The following is a 25862-nucleotide window of genomic DNA, read 5'->3' as shown; positions in this document are numbered from 1 at the left end:
TAAAGCATTTGAAGGCCTCGACGCTATTATCTGGAGCTCTGTAAACACAGCTGACAATGATGTTTCTCTTTTTTCCCATGGAGATCTCTACAGTGACACATTCACATACATCATCAACAGCAGCAGTCATGCCATCTACAATATTATATGTTAATCTATTGTCTACATATAGAGCAGTCCCCCCTCCAACTTTATTTGATCGGTTTATAAAATTGAGGTTCTAACCCTCCATCTCAAAGTCCAACCCCCTCTCCAGGCTGAGCCAAGTTTCAGAAATAGCAATTATATTGAATGGTGTGCTAAACTGTCTCAGATATTCTTTAATATTATTAAAGTTAGCATAAAGACTCCTGCTGTTGAAGTGTATGACTGATATACCATGATCACATTTTATGTTATTAAACTGAATCTCTGAGAAGTAACAGCAGTTGTCGTTTACATTCATATAGAAGTTACTCTCAGTATCAATGTCTCGGTTCATATCATACATGATAAAACGTTAGGGCAAGCAGAGTCATATAGTGCCAGCCCAGCGGCGACATGTAATGTGCATGTGTCGGTACGCACAGCATTGCAATGCGCACACACACACACACACACACACACACACACACACACACACTGCACAGCCACACACACTGCACAGCCACACACACACACACACTGCACAGCCACGCACGCATACACACAGGATGCACAACAGTGACACTTGGTGGTGAAAACCAACCAAACGCTATTTTCGTGCTCGGACAGACCAAGCCAGGGACCCATACATACCAGGGACAGGAGGCCTTAAGTATGTTTTACCAGTTTCAATTGAAACGGGCCTCCACCCTCAGGGGGGCCTCCATCCTTAGGGGAGCCTCCACTCTCAGGGGGGCCTCCACCCTCAGGGGGGCCTCCATCCTTAGGGGAGCCTCCACTCTCAGGGGGGCCTCCACCCTCAGGGGAGCCTCTACTCTCAAGAGGGTCTCCAAGCTCCAACTGAACGTCAGGCGTCAGGCAACCCCGCCACTCTTGGCCCTCTCTCTCTCTCTCGCTCACTCACTTGCTCTCTCCCACAATGTTAATGCTAAGTTAGTAAAGTTACACCTATTTTATGTAAATAACATGGTAAAATGTGCGGCATTGGGAGGTAAAGGGGAGACACTTTAATTGTGAAGGAACGACAGGATGAGGAAAGGTGTTGTTGCTAATTGTCGAGAGTAATGGCTGCGTGTGATATTGAACAGTCAAACTATTCGTATCAATACGGCTGTATCAACAAAATAATGATGTCATATGGGGGCCTTATATTTGGTCTTAAAACGGGCCTCCAGATTCCTACGGCCACCCTGAGAACACACAAACACACCAAGCTGGCCATAGGGGCGCTAGCTCCCCTCAAAGAATGCAAAATGCTTGTCATTCAGCCTCACTTTGAGTTGCTCAGTGGACTGTCTCTCACACAGCGATATGGAGAAGGATATCACACCCGCGTGACATGAGCGGCACTGTTATCACCATACATCAGCTTGAGCACATTCCGCACACGCACACACACACACACACACACAGCCTCAAAATACAACACAGCTCAGTTAGGGAACCGAATATAGCAATAGAGTTCAAAGGGTGCAGATGAAGAACAGCTGCACTAATTGGCGTCGTTATGGCGTGCATGGCAACAGTTTGTGTCTCGTGTGATGTCACACCAGAAGATATATAAGATGATGCACCGTGTTGAAAATGACTGTAGACGTCGGGAGAGAAGAGAGAGAGACACACACAGACAGACAGACAGACAGACAGACAGACAGACAGACAGACAGACAGACAGACAGACAGACAGACAGACAGACAGACAGACAGACAGACAGAGACAGAGACAGAGACAGAGACAGAGACAGAGACAGAGACAGACAGACAGACAGACAGACAGACAGACAGACAGACAGACAGACAGGAGATGTTGTCTTGGACTGTTTCCAAAGCAGTAGGACCAAAGCAAGTCTATTATGCTGCTGTAGCAGTGAGGGACAATCTGTATTCCTTTGGAAGCTCCTCTAATGGAGGGATCAACAGCAAGGAACAGATGGATATCTATGTCTTCAACATAGTGTCTTTATGCTGCAAGAAGTTACCTCCAGTGGAACCAGGAAGAGGAGATGGTGACCTTGAGGTTCCATCCATGCGAAACGGCCACACAGCTGTGTTGGTTGAAGATACAGCCTACATCTGGGGAGGCCATCACAGGCCATTACATTACTGGAATGTGCTTTATGCATTTGATGTTGACTCCCACAGATGGTTCCAACCCAGGGTTTCTGGGACTGTTCCAGAGGGGAGGTGCTACCACTCAGCCTGTGTGTTGGAGAAGGTCATGTTTATCCATGGAGGACACACCAAGCTGACTGGGATGACTGGAGCTACTAATGAAATGTACAAGTTGGACACCAGCACAATGGTCTGGTCTTTAATTAACACCAGAGGAACTCCACCTCCTGCTTCATCAGCTCACTCTGCTACCATCATTGGTACCAAGATGTTTGTATTTATGGGCCAAGGAAACGGTGGGTTCTACAACACCATCAGAAGAGTGTTTGACACAGAGACAAACGCCTGGCTGGACACACCTTCTGCACAACTTCTACCAGAAGGACGCTGGTGTCATTCAGCATTTATCTACAATGGAGAGCTGTACATATTTAGTGGCAAGAACGATAACCAGACCTTGAATGATCTGTGGAAATTCAGTCCCGAGACCTTCTCCTGGAAGAAGGTTGAGCCCAAGGGGAAAGGACCATGTCCAACTCGTGGTATGTGCTGTTGCATTGTGGGAGATCGTATCATCCTCTTTGGAGGACACAATGGAGAATTCTCTGATGAGTTGTTCATCTTAGACTTGAGTCCTTGTCTTAAGACGTTATGTAAGCTAGAAGTTATTCAGTACGCTCTGGACCAATCAGAACTCCCACACGACATCAGGTGGGAACTGGCAGCCATGGCAAACAACAACAACCGAGACCACATTCCAGGCGAAGGAACAGCAGAAAGATGATGGATCAACATCTCATCCCACCTGATGGTGAGCCACCTCTCAGCATCTCTTACTGAGATTCAAACATCAGGAGACTCCTTCTCTCCAGACAGGCTCTCTAACCATTCAGCTAGGCATCAAACAATGACAATTGTTCCGTCCAACACAATGCGGTGGAAACACAAACCTGTGTCTGTATGTTCCAAACTGAAAACGGTGGAACTCTCCTTATTGTGTATTTATTTCTATGATCTTTTTTTATTTAAAGGACCAAGCAGTCCTGAAAGGACTCTTCTTTTATTGTTGTTAGTTTTTTTTTCCCTTCTCCTTCTGCCAAAGAATTGCAGTTTTGGCTGAACCGTGCAGTCGGTTTTAGCGAAACTTAAAAGAAAAAAAAAAGATTATATCTGCCTTGACTGCCTACAGAAAAAACTAAAATCTTAAAGACTATCTGGTACACAGCAAGCTAAAAGGAATCAACACGCCAGAGACCAGAATACTTCAAACCCAAACAAATAGTTAAAATCACACCTGTGTGAACCAAGTGGTGCAACTCCCCTCTCTCTCTCTCTCTCTGCTCCGTTAGATTAGCTTTATTATGGATCGTGCATGCGCGCTGCCGTCCACCTCCCATTATACAGGCAGTTGATTTGCGTCCAGCAGGTGGCAGCAATGTCACATACTTCTCTCGTTCCAATTTCACGCATGCGCACACCACTCATGCTCATTCACGTACGTAAGTACGTACACAGACAAAGCTGGATGTAGAAGTGGTTGCACCACTTAAAAATAGAACTACAAAACGCATGTTGTAGATTAAACAACAGCCAGCACCAGCAACTGTGTTTATTTAATCACATGTGAAAAATGTGGCTTAGTCGGAGAAACGGGTAAATCAATAGCTACAAGGCTGAGACAACACAAATAAAATAATAACAATGCAAAAAAGACAACTACAAGGATTGTTCAACATTATATGGCACATGGCATTGAAGCTCTAAAAGTATCTGGACTTCAACACAATCCCAACTGGACAGTAGGACAAAGACGTTTTAATGAAAAACAATGGATCAAGAACCTCAACAAGGATTTTCCTGGAGGTTTAAACATGCCAAAATATTAGACAAGTTGTTTTGATTTTTTACCAAAACTCCACAGCCACATGCTAAACACAGCCAACAATCAATGGAAATCAGACTTTGAATATAGGGGACAAATTAGCACATTCCACACCAAGCCAACCAGGGTGTCACTGACACCCAATGGGCCATTAAACACCGGGCCCAGGAAACAAAAGAGAAACTCATGGGACACATATAAATGTTAATTAGAAGAGCCTGTTTTTTTTGTTTTTTTAAATGGAAACAGTAAAAACTCCAATAACAAAACAATATCTAGTTTTAAAGAATAGACCAAATACGTAAACCTAAATCCCAACGCTAAACCTAAACCTCACAGGAAGCCACGAGCTAGTCATAAAACCTGCCACTGGCTAATTTAGGAGCCATGGGGTGAATTAACCCTAAACAAAGCCCAATAAGGCTAAATAAACAAATCCTAAAACAATAGGGTAAACTTAAACTCAGGAATAAACTGGAGAAAATCTAAGAGTGGTTAGATCAGGCTTCCTTCAGATACATGGCGAATGCACTCATTCCTTGCATTGTGCTTACATTATGTAAGTAAGTACAATGCACTGAAGTCCCCTCAGTCAAGCCCCGCCACTCTTGGCCCTCTCTCTCTCTCTCTCGCTCACTCACTGCCTTGCTCTCTCCCACAATGTTAATGTTCAGTTACACCCATTTCATGTAAATAACATGGTAAAATGTGCAGCATTGGGAGGTAAAGGGGAGACACTTTCATTGTGAAGGGACGACAGGATGAGGAAAGGTGTTGCTGCTAATTGTCGAGAGTAATGGCTGCGTGTGATATTGAACAGTCAAATTATTCGTATCAATATACGGCTGTATCAACAAAATAATTATGTCATAGGTATATGGGAGCCTCATATTTGGTCTTGAAACGGGCCTCCAGATTCATAAGGCCACTGTCTATAGGAGTGGTTGCACCACTCAAAAACAAACAAAAAAATTGTATTATGGCAACTTGTTAAATGACAAAAACTCTTGACTTCACTTTATAATTGGAGCTGGAGTGAATGAAGGACCAAAATAAGCCATCCGATAAGGAAAGTCAGGATGCAAAAAGGCGAACGATCCAGTTCGCCTTCCCATTTGTCTCCGTCCCATTATGAGTCATGACAGCAATACGCCCAACATGTGAAAAGAATAAGGGCCATCCCTCATTCCTCACAGGGTAGCTTTCCCCTGGATTCATCTGATCAGTTAAGAACGCTTTGTCCCATGAAGTTTGTACGCTCAGGGTAAGTTCCACATCTAGAACAAAGAGCATGTAAGGAAAGCTGGATGCAGTGTTCCATTCCTTGTGCTTGTGACCTAGTCAAACTCTTCTTTACAGAAGAAAGTGCCAATAAGTGCTTCGGTAATGCCCCAGGTGTATGGGGATGGGACGTGTCTATTGAAGTCAAGAATAGAAGAACAAACAAACAAAGAAAAGTGGAACATACTTTCAAGAATGGAATTTGAGTTCTCCTTAAATGGCTGTATGGGGCCTATGGGCACTGAATCAGGTTTCCATGCGCCCTAAATTCCCTTCCCGCTCTGCCATTGGCTTCAGGCCTTGGAGTGTTATCAACTGTGTCATCTATAAGCTGACTCCCTTTTAAGATGACCTGTCACTGTTATGGTGGGAGAAGGCTTTGTGAATCGACTGAAATGGGTTGTTACAGAATGGGAACACTGGTTCATACAAATGCTGGGCAATGTGACTTTAAAAGCCTCATCAAGTTATTTAGGGACCACATTTTTATATATGCGATACTGTCCTATTTTCTTAAAACTTCTATGTATAGGCTGTGTGAATAACGGGTAACTAATGGGAGGAGATGACTTTGCCGACTTGTTTTCTCGAGATGGTTAGCTTCTCTGGGCATATAGGGCGGAACACGCATGTGCGTGCGTGTTCGACTGTGCATGTGTGCGTGCGCATGTGCCTAGCTTAGTCATACGGTCCTCGTTTGAACTTATATATGTCCCCATGATGGATCACGCATAATACCCTGGTATGTGGAGAGAAAATGCACATGCACAAGTGCATGCATGCGCACATACACACAGAGCAGCATGTGACAACTTAAGATCACTTCAATTAATGACATCCGTCATAGAATGCTGCAGGCCTATGTGGTAAAGGACGGACAATATGGACAGAAATCAATAGCCATTGACCTGTCCGTACATTTTGTCCTCCCCTGATGCCCCCTCTGCTATTCAGATCAGAGGGCACCAGCAAAGGAGACATACATGTACTGTAAAGCGCAAAACACATACAGTACTGTACAGATGAAAGAGAGAAGAGGAGCACGTTGTGTTTTATGCTTTGACAATGTCAGATTGATCTTATTGTGTCAGTATAATCAGCAGCTATGGTCACGCATACACACACACGCACACTCTCTTTCCACTCACCGAGTCTTCCGGGGGTCGTTGAATCTTGATCCACTCCACAGATGGTCCCTTCACCTGAAGAAACCTGTGGAACAGCTTCTTGAAACCTCCAAAGTCTTTCCTGGACACCTGCAACACAAGCATGTTTTAGTCCAAATGACTCAAGAGTAAAAAAGTAAAGTAAGTCTGTAAAGTCCAAAAATAATATAATTAGTTTCAAGATAGTCCAGATAGGTAAAAATCTATTAAGACGACCTCCTCACAGCAGAGGGACACTTAAAGGGAAACTTTTTTTTTTTGAAAAAATATATACATGTTAATGACTTTTAGAAGATTTAGAACACTTTCCCTGAGGGTCTTTATGTGTGTTATGTGGTTTTAGCAGTGAGCCCAGTGTCTCATGGACACTGGACTCACTAACTTCCTGGACTACATGTTATCTCAGTAAGCCAGCCCTCCCCCTATCCACAAGGAGGAGCAGTGCACCAAAGCATTATGAGAATAATGGACAACCCTCAGGACAACCCCCACCTTACCTCATCTCACTGGCCCATTAAGTGTGGATTTCTGTTTGCCTTTTAGGCTTCGTAATAAAATAAATTGCACATATGGGCCAGATATGAGAATGATAAGTAACTTAAAAAATAGGCTACTCGTAAGAATAAGTTACTGACATATTATACTTAAAAACAAATCATAATGAGGGGCGCTCTTATCATCATACATCAGCCAATCAAATCATCACAATCCGTTCTACAAACACACACAAAGCTGTGCATAGGAGGAACTAGCAGCACTCAAAAAGCGATAAGCTTCTTCTTCCTCGTCTTTCTATATCACGTCTTTCTATTGGCGCAGGTGCAGCGGCGTTTGGCTCGGCCAGGTCATCTGCGTGTAGTACATATCACAAGTAAGACGCGCAAACGCGGAAAGCGAACACATATCGTAAATTGCAATAACAATTAGAATAAATTACGAATTAGTGAGAAGTGTGTAGTACTCATGTCACCATGACTCAGCCATAACCATATAAGGAGTCCCCAAAGCAGCTATACGTCCAAATATGGAGTGTGTTGCATCAATCACAAACAAATCACTCAGCTCCTTATATGGGCACGAAAGCGGGACAGACACACAGACACACAGACAGACATGATCTGCTAGGTCTCATAGTTAGTGCTCACTGCGTTCGCAATGATGTCTCATTGTTTGTGGTTCACCGCACAGGCGCACACACATGCATCAGAACATGTTAAGCGTCCTTCGCTAACCCGCAGACGGTTCAGTGTTTTCCAGACAAACGGTTGGTCATGGTCAGTAGCGAGATATTCATCTACAAGCTTGCATCTGCTATTTCCCCTTCTGTTTTATATTTGAAAATGTATGAACACTTTTCAACAAGGAAACGATTGTGACGATTATGTAAAAAATGATTGTTATCTCAAATAATTGTGATTAGACGATTATGTAATAATGGTTACAGGCCTACTTCCTTGTGACACAATTCTTCCCCTGAGGCAGAATCATAGAATGACTCATTTCGCCCCACCCACCTCCTATCCCCCCTTTCCCCTGCCTCAGACATGTGTGGGGTTTCCAGTCTGTCATTGCGAACTCCTACAGTGTACTCCTCGCAGTAATGGACACTGGGTAACTGCAGTTAAAAAGGACTAACCCGGACAAAGGCACTGGAGCACACAGATCTCCTTTTAAATATTTAAACAGCAAACACAACCAGCGTCTACATTTTGACACTACTGCATTCTCACAGCTGTGACATGGAGACCAGGTAAATAGCCTCACCCTGACTTCACCTAAAGTGGAGAGGTGAAGGTTCAATTATCAAACAAAGTGTCACATGAGACGTACATTCAGCTATACACGGTTTTGTGTTCGCCAATACGTATTGTATTTTAATAGATGTTTTGTTTGAGCAACGTATACCATGTCACACAATACATATCACAGCTGTTTTGACTCATGAATGCGCAGCAGCAGTCAGAGTGCCATGTTTACTGACTCAATATTTAACAACTCTGTGTGCTCCACTGCGGGTCAGTCCTTTTAAGTTTCCCAGTGTCTTTTTTAGTCTAGTATACATTGTATATTGTTATTTACCTTGCTTTAAGCTGACCTTTATATAATTGCTATTCCATATATTGAGTGACTTGAGTATATCTGTCCCGGAGAGCCCACGTTGAAAAGGCTTTGGAAAAGTCTTGTATAATGAGGCCTTGCAAGATAATGGCATAATCTTACAATAATTTGCTTATAATTTATGCATTTTCATGCATATTCATGTTCTTCTGCAATGACACAATGGAGCATGTAGAAATGTTGTTCACTGTAACAATGACTGCATTGCAGTGTGTAACACGTACCCTATTAAAGGAGAATATTAAACTCATAGACTAAGCAAGATCATAAAATGCTGAAACAAGCACCAGTACACTTGAAGTGCTATCATCGAGTTGTACACCTGCTGTGAGGTAACAACATGACAGGGACTAATAACATATGGATCTGGGACTTCCTGTGGCCAGTCTACCACGTCAGTTATCTAAAAATGCATCTATGACGCACGACTCCATAATTGAGAATGTTTCAGCCTCATCCCAATGACTTCCATTATAAATTGAAGTTAAATATTAAAATTAAATTAAAAGTAAAAGTATGAAAACTTTCATTGTACCATTTAAGATAAATATTTCAAAAAAGTATACAAAGATAGATGTATGAATGTGTGTATACATGTTTGTAGTGTCACTGTACCTCCTACTCAACCTCTCAGGCTTGTGTGTTTGTGACCTTTCCATTAATAGTCCATTTTCATTAATATCGTTATATTTTTATTTCAGCCAGCGTTGGAAAGTATCATCATCAAATGAAGTGGATAATGAACAGCATGTCATGAGAAACATGATTATCACCAGGATAACATGCATTCAGCTTGCTCTATGCTTGGGCCCTGGGGAGGTGGTGTGCCTGTGTGTGTATCTGTGTGTGTGTGTGTGTGTGTGTGTGTGTGTGTGTGTGTGTGTGTGTGTGTGTGTGCGTGCGTGCGTGTGTGAGTGCGTGCGTGCGCGTGCGTGGCGACCAAAGGGTCGCCATGCAACTCCTTGCAACAATTATTCCCAACAATGGCTATGTTGCAAGGACTTGCATTGGTGTGGTTTGTTTGTTGCAAGGAGTTTCATTGGTGTGGTTTGTTTGTTGCAAGGAGTTGCATTGGTGTGGTTTGGGCCTTAGCCTGTGCAAACTAGACGCGTTATTTGGCGCAGAGGGATTCATTATGGATTATCATCCATTCAGGCCGGGAACCGCTTTTGGTGTTCTAACCCTTCTGGACGAGAACCCCTTTTTGGGTTCTTGTTGCTATGTACAGTGTATAGTATACACTGTACATAGCAACAAGACTGTATAGCAACATATCATTTTTTAATAAATATTAGATTTTCTTTTTTTCAGAAAACTTAGGTCAGGCTTTAGAAGGCGTTTTTCGGCCTCAGTCCTAAATGGGTGAAGTCTGTGAATTAGTCATGGGTTTTGGGCATAACTTAAATTAGATCAGAGCGTCTCATTCCCTTAATTAACTATTTTATTGCGGCTAGCTGTTAGCATAAATCCCAGTTCCAGGTGCCACCATCAGCATTCACTTTAAGAGGAGCTTAATGATACCAGGCAAGAGAAGAATATTCTGAAGTTTTTCCTTTTTTAAATCGGACTCTCGGCCATATTAACTTCCCGTTGACTTAGCTGTTAGCGCAGCAGAAAGAATGCCTCGTCTCTCCTAATCCAGGGCGCTCTCTGCTCCTCATCCGCCTCTCGTTCAAAATATGAACGCTTTTTGGAGCTTCTAGCGATATAATAAAATTCCCTGATTGTTTCCGGGGGGCCATGTCTTTCCGGCACCCCAGAGCTCCTATTTTGAAGGAATTGGGGCTCAACCATTATATACACAGAGTATAAGTTGGGGTCCGTATATACGGACCTGGCGCAAAAATAATTAAGAGTAAGCACTTTGCTATTTAAATAACAGATAGGAGACAAACTATTTTCTGCTGATGAAAAGTGAAAGAGTGCGACCATATAGCATTATTAATAATGCGAGGCACATCTGCGATATCTTGACATATTATCAACTTAATAATCACTCGCTCATTCAAAGTTATTTTCTCCTTTATTTATACCACAAATTAAAGCATGCCAGAGACGCTGCAGCTTCTGAGTCCCTCAGAAAAATCGTCTACATTGTTGTGTATTGTGTTGAATTTGAATGGATTTTGATTGAAATGGTGGACGGCTGCATGCTCAGTGCATTGGAAGCCCCATATTTGATGGTGACACTGTCAAAATAGTCTTGAAATATATATCTGTGCTATCACTTTTCAGCCTGATCAGACTTGATCAGCCAAATTGACTTCCAAATTGACTTCCATTATAACATTTGAGATAAATACTTCAAAAAGTAGATAGCCCATTGTACGGCATACAATAGCATGCCGTTTTTCATCATTTTTGAGGATTTGAAAAAAAAAACGAAAATCACTGTGTGAGTGATTTTCGTCTTTTTTTATTCTCGTTTTTCATCATTTTTGACCAGGGGCTATATTTTTTATAGTTGCGTGCGTGCCGTGTCTATACATACCTCCCTTTCGGACCCTGATGTTGTGTCCAGTAGCTTCTCCAGCTCGCCGTCCATAGAGCTCTCCAGCTGTTGCCGCATTACTTCCTGGAACTGAGACATCCCACCGTTGGCCACGCCTTTACTCAGAACTGGAGAGGAAACAGAATGGTTGAGCTCCATATGTTTGAATGTCGACTTTCCCTCCTCCTTCCCAGACGTGACACAGTTTTCTGCACCATGAAGGGAGGGACTTTCACCCTATAGTTTTAGACCGCGACGGAGGGGTGCCGTCTCAAACGAACTTGAGCTACGAGAGACACCACCGAGCGAGCTAAAGCGAGCGAGTTGCCTTGTCTAACGTGGGAAAGTTCACTTGACCTCTCAGCCTCATTGACCTCTCAGCCTCATTCCAGTTGCCACCCGATAGACCCGTTTGTTTGTTTCTGGCAACACCTGTGTGTGTCTTGGGTTGTGGCCCGTTTTGTGTCTATTATGAAATACTTAAAGCAGCAAGTGCACTGCGAGTTGATAACAGCTATGACAATGCACATCAGAATATGGAGCTACCTGAAGTCCACATTTCTTGTAGCCGACATTACAAACTTGCCCCTTACATGAATCGTTATAGCCTTCAAGATGGCAACAGGGAATTCCCCCAAGGGCAAGTGCTGAGGGCTAGTCTACAAGGGATTATCAATTCCAGAAGGAATGCGGCCAATGAGTTGCAGCCCCTTCCTGAGTTTCAATTAGGCCTGACCTCAAAATAAATAAAAGATATTCTAAATCCTCCAGTTTTCTGAAATAAATATTTTCATGATTTTTCAAAAATAGCAGACCTACGAGCTTGTTGATCTGCTATTTTTCAATAGCTAAATTATAACATGTTTAAAACACCAAAAGGGGTTCCCTCCCAAAAATGGCTTAAGAGGTCCAAGTATTGTATCTCTCAAGTTTTTGCGCAATGTCTGACATCCCTCTACTAGCCGCATAACGATTGTGCCACAGGGGACACCCGTGGCACAATTATACAATGCTCAACCAATGGCACATCTCCCACCCATGGCACCCAATCACGTCTTCACTTTTCTGCCCTCACTTTTGTCTTCAATGTTTGCGTTTACACAAACCCGGAAAGATGGGCATAGGAGTCTAAAAAACATTAGTAATCTAATTCAGAAATAAAAATCACACCTGTGTGAAGTGGGAGGGGCCCTTATCAACGCACATCATCATGACATAAAATAGACACTAAGGGCTGTATTTTGTTTTTGCGTAAACTAAAGACCTGGAGGCGTGATCAATGCTATTTGGCCACTCAGAATAGCCAAATGGCATTGATCACGCCTCCAGGTCTTTAGTTTACTCAAGTTAGGGAATAAGACCTGGTACTTAAGACACGCAAAATACAGCCCTATGTCTATTTGTGCAGACACTATGACGTAAAATTCTCCATTCATTGCCAATGGGAATTAAATGTTTGTTTAGGACAAAGTTTGTGGACAGACACCAAAAGCTGGATATAGGAGAGGCTCAAAAAACTATATTACTGAAACCAGAGAAACAGACAGATAGTGAGGGAGGTGCAGGAAACAGAGAAGGGGGAGAGACATAGACATAGCCAACTGTGAGTATGTATGGTCATATGGTGTCCTGCTATTTGAACACTTCTGTCTGTTTGGGCTTCTGGTCTCTCAGCAAGTAGGCCGATTTCTAGGAAGAGGGACATTAGCCAGCGGCATGGTGAGAGTACCAGAGAAACATACACGATCAAATCCATGATCCTGGCAGCCAAGTCGAACAAGAGAGTTAGCAGGAACAAATACTTCACCGACACAGTATGCCAAGAGGACAAGAAAGACTCTTGTTAGCCTCCAACAACATGGCTTCATCATAATTAGGGCCTCTGGGAATGGGGGAGATTTTGAGCGAAACTAGCACAAAAGTAATTTAGGTATCATATTAGGCCACTGGTTTTAACAGACAGGATTCCAGGAATAAACGTGTATTAGCTTGCACAACCCTTTAGCGTGTTGTCATGAAGTATGGACAGTATTTTCGCCCCTCTCCGTCTGTCCATCTGTGTGTGTGTGTGTGTGTGTGTGTGTGTGTGTGTGTGTGCACTGTTGGAACGATGTGGGTGGAAATATTTGCTCAATTGGTTGGGACGTACCTACATATGAATTTTCCAAATGTTTAACTTTACATAGTTGCTGTAGCACCACCATCAGGACTATTGGTCTACATTCTCCACACAATGCCAATTCAGGACATTTGGAATAGGAGTAGGACTGGACCTATGTCATGTGCAATACTTTTTTATTTGTATGGGTAGGAGGGCAGAGTGGAATAAAATAGGATATCATCAAGATCATACACTGTGACTGCAGTATAGTTAGGTCATAATTGTGGAGCTTTACTTTGCAAAGTAATTGTAGCAGCATACTAGCACATCTGCAATTTTGACATTTAATTTCACTTTTACTATCCTTGCTGTAGTCAGGCATCACAGCTATGCCAACATAAGATACACAAGATCAGTTAATTGATTACAGAAGGTGTAATTGTGCTGCCTGACAGAGCCTTATCTGACCTCTTCTATATTACAGGTATTCATTAACATAGTACATGGAATATGGCATACTGTACATGATTAAACAAAACCAAGACATAAACCAGCAGACTTTAACCTCTTCATCCACCTGATACAGTGGTTGATGAGGAAATACACTTGGGTCCATTAACTTCTCTGTAAAGCCAGTCTGATATACTTTGTGTACAGATTTTAATGGAATATAACATATTGTAAAATAAACAACCATAATGTGACATGACATAACATGTTTCACTGTGTGGTTGTGGCTACTAAGCATCAAAGTCATAAGGGGGGTTTCTGATGCATAAATCAATTGTGCAATTATGAAAATAACTACCGGTAAGCGGTAAGTAAGTACCATGAATAGCCTATACATTTGTTGTCTTAGTGGGAGATGTAACCTTAAACTATAGCCTACCCAAAGAGCTACACAGGAGGAATCAATGACCCCAGGCTATCACTGTGGTATCTGGGGTAGCCTGGGGTCATCGATTCCTCCTGTGGACTACTGTGGTAATTATTACCACAGTAGTCCTGTGGTATCCTAATTGAACTAGCCTTGGATCAAGACAATCATAGATGTATTTTTATCGAGTCTGATTTTTACTTTTGTATCTGCAAATTAAAATTAAATGACATCTATGATAGTCTTGATCGAAGGCTATAATTGAACTATGGATTATAGACCACTATAGAGCCATTGAGCAAGAGAGGAAATGGTCTTGAACCATAACGTAAGTAATATAAGTGTCATCCTCTACCCATTGAGCTGCACATGACATATGGAATTACTACCCTGCCAGAAGTAATGACATGACAACTTAGAACAGCGCTATACAAGACCTCTGACTGTAGTATATCGGTTGAAGGAAGTTATTTCCCAACTATACACTGCTTTAAACACAGCAATGAAACTGAACACTTGTAAGTGAAAGGTCAGTAAGTACACAGTAAGCTTCTACATCCCCAAGATCGCTTACCTTCTACATAAAGTGCCATGTTTCAATTGTTAAGTCGATGCCCCCCAACAATTGTGTAGATAACTGCAAATCCAACAAGCAATCAACGTTTCATTGAAATCTCCCAGAGGGGTACAAGAACGACATTTAGTTCAATACATTCCTTAAGAATAGACAACTTTCTTGAGGTAAACTTCCCAGGCGAGACGACCATTCATTCTTCTGAAAACCAGCGCTGCGGTGTTGAGCCCCTACGAATTAAACATCCCTTGGCTTTGACCACCTTCCCATCCAAGAAAAAACAGGGACACCTTCATCGGATCACGTCAACTTCACCTCTGTGTATGGCTGACTGTGAGCCAAATGTTGTCCCTTACATATGCGGCTTTAAACAGATCTGGTCTATGGTTTTTATTGCTTTCGGGTTCTGCCTCTTTTCCAGATAGAGCAATGCACGTCACAGTTCTTTGCGTGACTCCCAACTTATTCGAGTCCATCTCTTATTAATGCCTCGCCCCCATCACGTCTCAACGTCTTATAACTGCAACCGAGCGGGAGCCACAAATCAATTTTGGTTTGCCATAGATAGTGCGCATAACATCAGTTACACATGGATTAAAGATCGCGTCTGACCCGCAACTTCCAGAGCTGCTGGTCAAATGAATGATGCTGGTTACATTACATGATGTTCCCGACGAATAACAATGGATCCATATCTGCTGTGCTGTACACCTTCTCAAACACGATAGATCAGATCACCGTGCATGTGCAACTGCAAATCGTCGTCAGCAGCATCGTCGCCGTGGATACTGCATGTGTCGATGATTAAGATGTGATATTCATAATACTATCGATTTTGAGCGATGCATTATTGGCTTAGAATGCCACGCAGATAATTAAGGAGGATGGCGTACGTGTTATGCTATTGAAATGTGCGTGCAAGTCTACACTCGTCGCATTTTGCAGTATGGGATGGTATCATGGTGATATGGGGCAAACGACCAATAAAGAAAGAAACAACACAACAATAAAAAGGACATTTTGTGCATATTCTGTAATGCTGCTGCTCATCTCTTACTGTGTGTCGGAAGCTGTCGGAAGAAAGTCGTAGAGGGCTGGCCTTGGACCACAATCACCAGGGACTTGGGGCGCGAGCAGCAAAATGTATTGTAGTTTTATTCAATGTTCGCACTTCTATTTTCATTCAGCATTAATCGTTTTGGTAATGTAAAGCAGCACATTAGCTCAACAATACACGAGACTGTAATAGTTTAGGTAAAGATGCATGCATTACAAAGTCAACCCAAACAGGAACGAATTGGGAAGCGTGTGAGTGTTTTTATCCAATGAGAACGTTGCTTTTTAGAGGTGACGCCTAAAGTTGACCAGAGGACCAATAGAGTTCTGCCACGTCCTCCTGGTCCAACCAAGGTTGGTAGTGGTACTTCCGTACTGGTACTGGTAAGAAATCATAAAGCATCTTCAAATCGTTGTGTGTAACTAACTACTACTAGGAATACATGCTTTCTACTGCACGAGTAAACGCTACGGCTCTGTGAGGCAATGTAGGGTTGTGCGCACACGCACAAATGACACATATATACCTTTATGCGAGAGCTGCCTGCAAATGTCTGGCATGACCATAAAAGCTTCCCGACTCCCTGGGCCAGGCCCTCATTCACTAGCACTATGTTCATAGAAACACTATGGTTCAGTTAGACACAATAACAAACGTGGTTACATAACAACAACTACCATATGTTTCTGCAAAAAACCTTGTTGGACTGTGCTGCCCTCAAGTGGTGGAATTATTATGTTGCAGCTAATGGCAAATCCAGGTATAACATGTTCTCAACTGAAGTAAGTGTGTAAATAAGGGGTGAGTTGGGACGGTGTTGCGTTGATGACCTGGATTTAAATCAGACCTCCGGCAGTGTCTCACCTTGGTTTCCCATCTCTACCCTTAATTAATACATGCAATGCAATACAAGCTGATACATGCAAAAGTGCAAATTACCCCCCCCCCCCAAAAGAAATATGCAATACAGTTCCTTATTTAAATTACAGACTTGCCTTTATTCAACCTTGTAAACATTTAACTTTGACTACAAAAATAACAAGTACATTGCCTGATCTTTTATTGTTTATACAATTAACTGTTTCAGTGACTGTAAACTCAGTGCATTGACTGTAACAATACTCCAACTTAGTTTAAGAGGGTTGTTTTAGCAGAAAGGGTTTGTTTAAAGATAAGTTTGTAACAGATCGTTGTGGACTCACACAACCACACTCTTGTGCGCACACACAGTCGCACACACACACACACAGTCACACACAAGGAGGAGGGGTGGAGTGTCATAGGCGTGCGTCTGGAGGTTTAGTGGTGTCTAAGTGCTGGATGATGGTGGCACCTGCTACTGGGTCTAGTCACACCCCCAGGAAGGTCACGGCCGTGTCCCTCTCCTCCATTAGCTCTGTGGCTGTGGCCTCCATCTTGCCTCGGGAGAAGTCATTGATGACCAGGCCTTCCACAAACTTCCAGGACTTGTCCTGATAAAAAAAAAAAAGACAAAATGTATTCCTTATGGTCATGTTTAATGTACACTCACAGAAGTGAAAATTGTTAACTTTTCACTTGGTAAATAGTAAATGCACTTCTAGGGCTTCAGATACACCTGGAGAGTAACCCTAACCCGATTCTAAAGCAAGGTGTTAAGTTACAGCAAGGTATGCTGAAACCCATTGAGAGAGAGTGGGAGATAGTGAGATAGTGATGGGAGATTAATCTGCAAACACATCGGTATGCAGCCAGAGTAGAGCTCTAACATGATCAGGGAACATTGTGAAAATGTATGTTTTATATAACATACATCAAATTTGTTCTCTCCTCTGGCATTTACCAATCCAAACTATCACTGGCCAGTGGCCAAATACAACACCTGGGGAGACACTTACTACAGTAGTTATCTATCAGCTAAGCTCAAAACAATCCAACAGTAGCATGGTGCTAACATGGCTGTTATAACAGCATTAACTAAGTCCCACCTTGATCTGGACTGGGAATGAATAGATGAGGTCCTCAGGGACTCCATAGCAGTTGCCAGTGGAGTAGACACCCATGGAGATGAACTCGCCCTGAATGTCAAAGAGAAGGAAAAATTACAGTTGAGTAAAGACACCTCACACCCTGGTATGTGTGTTGAATACTGGGCCAGTCTCATTTTAGGAATAGAGAATGTAGACAGTTTCAGGAAATCCAAAGCAATGGAACCTGATTCTCAGCACCATTTTCAGGCGTTTACCTCAGTGGTCCCAGACCAGATGTCCCTCATGTGATCACAGATGGCCTTGGCTGCAGACATGGCGCTGGAGAGCTTCCTTGCCTTAATGACTGCAGCTCCCCTCTGCTGCACTGTCTGGAATGCAAGAGGAGAGGAGAACAGGTAGCATATTTTATTTTGGCATAATATGAACATGTTTTGTTATGTCGTGCCTTGTCCAATACAGTGATACGTCTATCAGTTGTGGCCAGTTTTTTAAAGTTGCATTTTGGACTTTTTGGGGACACAGATTTTTACAAATCTCTTTATTACATTTTATGTGGACAGAAAGGGCAACATGTAGTTCAGTATGACATAAGTGGTGACAGCAAAGAGTAAATATAAAGACTAAAATAAAGTAGTGAAGATAATCTAAAGCAATATGACCAGTGTAACAGTACTAGTCTCATAAGCACATGTGAAGGACTTTAAAAAGGGATAGCCAATATTTGTTATCATCATTTACTGGCCGATACAGACCAGTTGACCCCATACATAACTTGTCCAGGACTTGTCCAAGGAAGCTTACAGAATGAACAGACACCGCTGACGTCATGGTACGCACCATGACACTTTCATGGGAGGCAAATCTCACACCGGAAGTTTCATGAATACATGGCAGTGAATGGAGCCGGCTCCACAACATTACACAACAATGAACAATTGAGACCTTTTCATATACTGTAGTCGGTTTAGGAACATAAAATAATAAATATCAGGTTGTTTTCTAATCACTTGCTTTTCAATGTGCACAGTACATCATTTTATTGAGCATCTAAACAGCGGTAGGTAACGTTTCTGTCTCAGAGGTATCGTGACATTTGGCTACCAGACAGGAAATGGTGGAAAGTCTTGCTATACTGGATACATTCAGCTATTTAGATACCTCTATAAGATTACACAGTGTACACATCGAAAACAAACACAGCTAAGCAGACAATAATGCGTTATATGTCTTGTTATTTTCCAGAAGAGAAGCGATTACTTTACAAAAAAGTCATTCAGAAAGTAATTTACAAAAAGTAGTCCCGGAAAAGACATGATGTGATTGGTCAGTAGTCACTTGGAGTGGCAGCCTCTGCCATATTGGAGCTCAATATGATGGCCTCCATAAGATATGTCGTTCCAATAAACTGCAGCGAATCTAGGTTTTTCAGGTGAAACGCGACTAATGAAAGCTCATGAAATGTAGACGACTTTATCATAGTAGCGACCTCCTCGTGATTGGTTGCCCATCATAGTAGCGAAGTCCCTGCCAGCCACGGAGGCTGCAGAGCAAAGCAGATCATACTCACGGGGAAGAGCTCACCCAGAGTCCCCGACACGGCGCATAGCCACATACTACTGTTATTTGACACGTTTGAAGTTATATCGAGTGACGTTTGAACATTGCAAACTAAACGCGGGTGAAACAGCGCAGCCAAGGTGGGGTGGAGGGGGTGCATGGCACGGTGGCAGACAGACAGCTCACAGCTAATGTTATGAGCCAACTGCAGCAGCAGCAAAGCCACAACAAAAAACAATGATTGAACGACAAACAGAACGTCGGAAACAAACGCAAACGGCCGTGACGTTCTGACACACACGTTCTGACACACACGTTACAAAAGAGAGAGCGCTTCTTTCACCCGACAAATATTACAATGTAATCATTTTTATGTATGGTTTCAACCCTAGTCCATCTACATGGTGGTGGGCAGGAACTTTATCCCTGATCCACCCAGAAGCCCTGAACCATTTCTTTAATGTGTGCGCAAGAGAGAGAGAGAGATAGAGAGAGAGAGAGAGAGAAAGAGAGAGCATGAAACAGTGGATTGCAAAATGCTGTACCCCCTCCTCCAACTGTATACTTTCCCCATTTTCAAGTGTTTTTATTGTATTGTGACACTTGCTTTGGCAATGTAAACGCATGTTTTCTCATGCCAACAAAGCTGCTTTGAATTGGATCGCTGTAGGAGTGTCAGAGCAGTTCCCTTACCCATGATAACTAGATAACATGGATCATGTTCCAACTCACAGAAATGAAGTCTCCTTTGAGCCAGGCATCGTCTTTGACAGCATCGAAGCAGGCCAGGTCAGCATCGAAGCCGGCCATTTTGACCTTGCAGTGGTGAACATCAGGGTACTGTGTGTTTGAGTGGTTACCCCAGATTATCACGTTCTTCACATGGGTGGCAGGCACGCCACAGCGCATTGCCACCTACAGGACCAAAAGAGGAAAAGCATGTTTTTACATTTTAGATTATTTTTTTGTTAAACGTGATAGCATAAGAAAGTGATGTAGCACAGACAGACCTGGGAGCGAGCCCTGTTGTGGTCCAGACGGGTGAGACAGGAGAAGTTCTCCTTGGGGATGGAGGGAGCAGACTTTGCTGCAATCAGACAGTTGGTGTTGGCTGGGTTTCCTACAACCAGAACCTACCACACACACACACACACACACACACACACACACACACACACACACACACACACACACAGTAGGAAAGATTTCCTCGTCACGGACACACGCATGCTCACACACGTCACTTATAGTAGAATTTTTTTTCCCCTTGTGACCATCACCGGAGGAGTTCTGCTCATTGGATGAGTTACATTCCTTCCTAGGAACTTGCTTGACAGACTATCAGATTATCATCAATTACAGCCAACACCACCATGAGTCACAAAATTGTTCACGTTGTTTGTGGTGTGAAGAAAAACATCCAGTGGGTTGTTGTTGCTGTGTATGTGGTTTTATTAATACTTGTATTTTATTAGTAGAGCCACATGAAGCTGAAGTGCAAAACCACATTAATGAGGCTGTACAGTATACTATGGGTATTTTGGTATTAATATTGTCACTTACAGGCTGCCAAATTTGTCCACCAGAGGGTGTTAAAACAGCAAAACCAACATGTTCCAGCTCCACACAGCTCAACCTCTAGTCTAGTTTGCATCGTTTAGCATGGGTCTCATTCTGTGACAGAAAAGCATCTCATGTCCTCACTTTGTTGTGATTCATAACCAAATAAACAGTAACAGGAACACAAGGATTGAGCCACAGTAGGTGACAGTAGGCCTTGAGTGGAAAACTTGCCAAATGTCAACCTACTTAAACTGTTCGCCAACCTTAATCCAGTCACCAACCTTAACCGGTCGTTTTTCACATGTCGGACCAATGACTGGTCGAAAAAGCGCACAAACCCCAATAAACCGGCATCTCCCAAGCAGACAAGCTCTCCTCCTACCAGTCAAGGTCACTGGAACAGGAATATAGGCAGGGTGGGAGAATTCACACATTACCTTTTGCAAGCTTGTGACAATCAGCAGTGTCCTGGATATCATGGTACTACTGACCAGTTCCAACATTACATGAATTATAATAACTGAAAATGTCCAGCTCTGTTGACAGCTGCTCTAGTATCTACTATGTGTGTGAGGATAGTGTCCCACTCGGTACTCGCACACAAACTATCCTGTCAGTTAAAGGTTAAAGTCAGCATAGAAAGTGAAGACCCGTAGTATGTCAGGTTTAATATGTCACCAGTCCTTCCTAGGAAGGCACCATGCCAGGATTATTATAAGCCTGGCTGCAGAGAGTTGTACAACTGCTTAAACCCTGCACACAACGGTACACATTATGTACGGACATGCAGTCTGAATTGACTCCAGTTGTTCCATCACATGGCTAGTCAGCACTCAGCTGACTATAAATTGCAATGGGCCTTTCATGGGATGTGTGCTTATGACAGGAGTTACTATTCATTTCAACAGTTTCCCCAGACAATACTTTTGTCCCCAGGACCTAATATATACTGTCTAAGGGGCAAACACTACCAGATGTTCCATTGGTGAAGTACAACCATAGAGCTTACACATTCTGGGTTTCCAGAATTCCTTCCGTCATTCTGTCTTCCAGCATATATAACCATATGAACCATAGTGTCCCTATTCTGGGGGCAAAGATTCAGCAAAAATGGCAAGCTATTCTCAGCAAAGATTTGGTCTAGAGGAGTAAAGGAGGTGTCCTAGTCTGACCACTTGTGGGGTTCAAGTTGTTAACAACACCACATTGTAACTTTCTACTGGAGAAAGTGTGATCTTGTCTGTGAACTACTTCTCCCCCATCGTGATGCAGATATACCCATGCTGCTTTAAAATTAATGCTGGATTTCGACTGAAGCTTTAGCACGACACAAGCATCCTACGTCGTTTACCTTGACGGTTTTCTTAGCGTAGTTCTCCAGCGCTACTCCCTGGCTCTTGAAGATGGCCACATTGGCCTTAAGCAAGTCTTTCCTCTCCATGCCCTCCCTCCTGGGCATGGAACCCACCAAGATGGCAGCATCCAGGTCCTTGAAAGCTACTGCTTCCTGGTCCGTGCAGACGACGTCTGTCGGGAGAAGAGGGGATTGCAGTAAAAAGAAAGTTGTTGATTCAAATGAGAAATTTTAAATAAACCAATGGGTATTAAATTGTATGCATTTACTGTGAAGCACACAGGATTATGCTCAACAGTTAATATAGAAAACGTCATGAGAAAACTAGATGTGTGTGTGTGTGTGTGTGTGTGTGTGTGTGTGTATATATATATATATATATATATATATATATATATATATATATATATAGTACAATCAGGTTCATAGTCATATAGTTTGACAATACGGGTGGATTACTTGGGACAAAGGGGACTAAATGGGAGGGTGGCGCACTGGCGGGTCCTGAACCAGAGGTTGTTTGCTAATATAGTTGGCTGCTGTTCTGACAAATTGTCCAAACACTCACTTTTATTTGCCTTGTTATATTCAACTAGCCTTGTAACCAAATGTTACACCCTAGTTATTTATATTTCTACACAACATGTTCTGGTCTAACAAAATACTTCTAAACAGCACTTAAAATATATTAATTAAAGTGTTACTTTAACTGAGACTCAAGAGTTAATTTAATGAGTCCGAGTTAAATGAATATTCCAGAATTTGCTGCCGTGTTATGTACCTTGTTGAAAATGTATGTTTTGGTCACGGGTCCCATGTGTGAGCAGCAGCAGAGCTACTATATTGTAGGGCTCGCCTCAAACATAGAACATTGTCTTTCCCAGCACTGTCAGATAATACAGGGGCCTCTCACAGCCCACCCCAAACAAAGCAAAGGACAAGCACTGTTTCAAAGGAAAAATTCCAGGTCACAATGGAGATGGAGCGTCATGGCGCCTCGCGAGTCACGACTAGAGCTGTGACACCGATTACCGTAAAGACACACAAAGACTGAGCCGTTATTTGGACATTAGGAGACAGCTCTCTTTCCATTTACAGTACAGTACTGTTTTTTTTATCTGTGAATTTCAATTTACATAACTGACAATATAAAGCAGTGTTTTTCAACCAGTGGTCCAGGGACCACCAGTGGATCACAGCTAAATGATGGAGCTGGTAACCAAATGCACCCTTATAAATATTTAACTCTTGAGCGTAAAATTTTATGGCTTTAAAATGGAAACCAATTTTACACTCTCAAGAGTTAAATTATTAGTCTACACAATTAGACAATGTAGAATTACTAGAATAATTGTTATTTTTGATCAACATTTTCCTGCTTTATCTCCCAATGGTACCACATCAATACAGAATGGAAAATATTCTAAGTCTTGGGTCTGCTGCCTCTCTCCCAGACTCCCAGCCTTACTCATCTGTGAAGAGAAAACCCTGGTCACAACCTAAGGCAGAGACATCCGTCAGATATATTTTTCCGTTTGAAATATACGATATTTCTCAACCAATCACAACACTTGTTTCATTCACGGAGAATGTAAACCCGTGGTCTGTGGCTCAAATGCAGAATAAATAAAGGTTAGAGGAGCGAGTTTGTAACCAAAAGGTTCCCGGTTTGATTCCCCGGACCGATGGGAAAAATCTGGTTGGCCACCACTGACCCCTCCCCCAACCTCACTGAAGTGCCCTTGAGCAAGGCACTGAACCCCCAACGAACCCCAGTGGAGCTGCTCAGTGGCCAACAATATAAGACTGGTTGTACTGGTCAGCTCTTTCGGGTTTTAATGAGAGTCTGTGTAAAGCAATCACTCCTGAAAAAGATAATTAGTTCTCAGCTAATCTCCCCATGGTAAATAAAGGTACACCAGTCCAGGAGGACAGCACCGTTTGCTGAAATGTCACTTGGTCAGCATCGTGGGTACCTCTCAGAAGTGGGAGGGCACAGTCCTGCAGCTCCATGACGACGCCCTCCAGAACTGGCAGCATGGGTGTAATGTCCAGCAGGAGCAAAACGATTGGCTGAAGGACAGAGTGAGCGATGGACGGGGGTGAATGTTTTAAGACAGATCATGAGGATCAAAAGAACATTCTACACTAAACTGAAATTACCTTTCAAGTTTCAACATATCATGACATGCAGACAGACATGACAAGGATTATTTCATTTGAGATGACAGAACAGTCTGACTGACAGCCTAAGCCATGGGGGTGACTGGCTGCTTCGACACAGGCCAGATGGATCATGTGGTTTTAAGAGTTGCCCTAAGCACCAGATCCATTTCATTGAATCCATGGGTCAAACCTAAAGCCTGACATGAGTCTATGAATTAACCTTGCACAGTTTAATCACCCATTGATAACGGGTAGATTCAATCAAAATGACCAGGTCAACTGGATAAATTCTAAGTCATTTTATATGGGGACTGGCAATATCTCCAACGCTGCCATTACACTTCCCTAATGAGATCAGTGTGTGTATACTGTAAGCCCTTCTTTACCTGCTCTTTGCCAAACACATCTCCCTTGGCAATGCTGAACAGCAGTGAATAGGCAATCTGCCCGGCAGCACCGGTCACCAGAACTCTAATAGCCTCAGACTGAAAGACAAAAGGGAGTAGTTAGTAGTACTAACATTCAGGACACATGTGACTAGATGTGGGTCCCCGACCCGTTTTTGGGACGCAAGTTGTCCCACATGGGGTAAGGCAGTACAAGTTCAAAAATAGCACACTCTCTGCATAGCAAGAGTACTGCTTAGACACTTTCTTCCATTACATAACAGGCTGATGTATTTATAAAGTAACTTGGCATCTTTTCCATTCATTTAAATCCTTTCATCCCACCTCTGCCATTCCAAAAATAAATAAAAAGTAGTCACACTATCTGGTCTGGAGATGTTACACAGTAAAACCCTCAGTGTCAATTTCGATCTATTTGTAACTCAGAGTTTATAAATGGAACCAAATAGGTCAATTTGACAAAATGTTGTACACCGAGTTAAGTGTGAAATTACTTAGTTCTGTTTGCAGACAGAGGCATGCAGCTTCACTCATTCACCTGTTGCATTCTAGTTAGCTATTGACAGCGACTACTGCTGCTAGTACTACACTGCTGCTACAACTACTACTACTTTAAGTTGTTAATCCAATTTTTATGCATCATGGCAGCCAGCCAAATAAACCAACGTGGGAACTAATTTACAAAATGAAGGCTCACACAGGCTTCTTTTCTAGAGAGGTTCCAGGAATTTCCAGGCAACAATCTCCAGAAATCAGCACGGAATTCTTTCTTAGCCCATTACCAGTGAAAACTTAAATGTGAACAATATTTTCAGTAGACTCACCATGTTCGTATGACAGCTCGGGCAGCTCTCCCACCTCTCACGCAACCAAATCCAAGAGTCACTACTTATCCCACGTGACTACGTCAAACGTCATTACGTATTGATTGAACGCAGAGGGAGTACTTTGGGAATTGTAGTTTTACGAGTCCTCCCGGTCCGTTACCAAAGATTCGTTCACCTCACCATCTTTGGTTTTAGTACTACTAGTAATAGGTGAA

At 42.7% G+C, this 25862-nt stretch overlaps 2 protein-coding genes across 3 annotated transcripts in view; both read right to left on the bottom strand.

Annotated features, from left to right (window-relative positions):
- The window catches only part of ugp2b (UDP-glucose pyrophosphorylase 2b), a 67957-nt gene extending 51919 nt beyond the window's left edge, over nt 1–16038 (bottom strand). The window contains exons 1-3 of one of the 2 annotated variants that reach the window (XM_080782503.1): nt 15804–16038; nt 11195–11322; nt 6568–6675 (exon numbers count right to left, since the gene is read on the bottom strand). In XM_080782503.1, coding sequence (XP_080638629.1) covers nt 6568–6675; nt 11195–11293 — 207 coding nt within the window. In that variant the 5' untranslated portion in view covers nt 11294–11322; nt 15804–16038. Of the gene's footprint in view, nt 1–6567; nt 6676–11194; nt 11323–14746; nt 15097–15803 lie in introns of those variants that run through there. The other variant, XM_080782502.1, reaches the window with a different exon arrangement.
- A 735-nt stretch (nt 16039–16773) lies between these two features.
- On the bottom strand, nt 16774–25721 carry mdh1ab (malate dehydrogenase 1Ab, NAD (soluble)). The gene is made up of 9 exons (XM_080782504.1): nt 25645–25721; nt 24800–24898; nt 24224–24320; nt 22245–22420; nt 20341–20463; nt 20063–20245; nt 18028–18141; nt 17771–17860; nt 16774–17275 (listed from the first exon to the last, which is right to left on the bottom strand). Exons 1-9 carry the CDS (start codon nt 25645–25647, stop codon nt 17153–17155), a joined length of 1008 nt encoding a protein of 335 aa, XP_080638630.1. The 5' UTR covers nt 25648–25721; the 3' UTR covers nt 16774–17152.
- Between the last annotated feature and the right edge of the window lie 141 nt (nt 25722–25862).

This window comes from Protomyctophum bolini (genome assembly GCF_963924005.1).
Source record: "Protomyctophum bolini genome assembly, chromosome: 14".
NCBI lineage: Eukaryota > Metazoa > Chordata > Actinopteri > Myctophiformes > Myctophidae > Protomyctophum > Protomyctophum bolini.
Note: the sequence above shows the minus strand (reverse complement) of the source record. Positions and strands in the feature narration are given on the sequence as shown.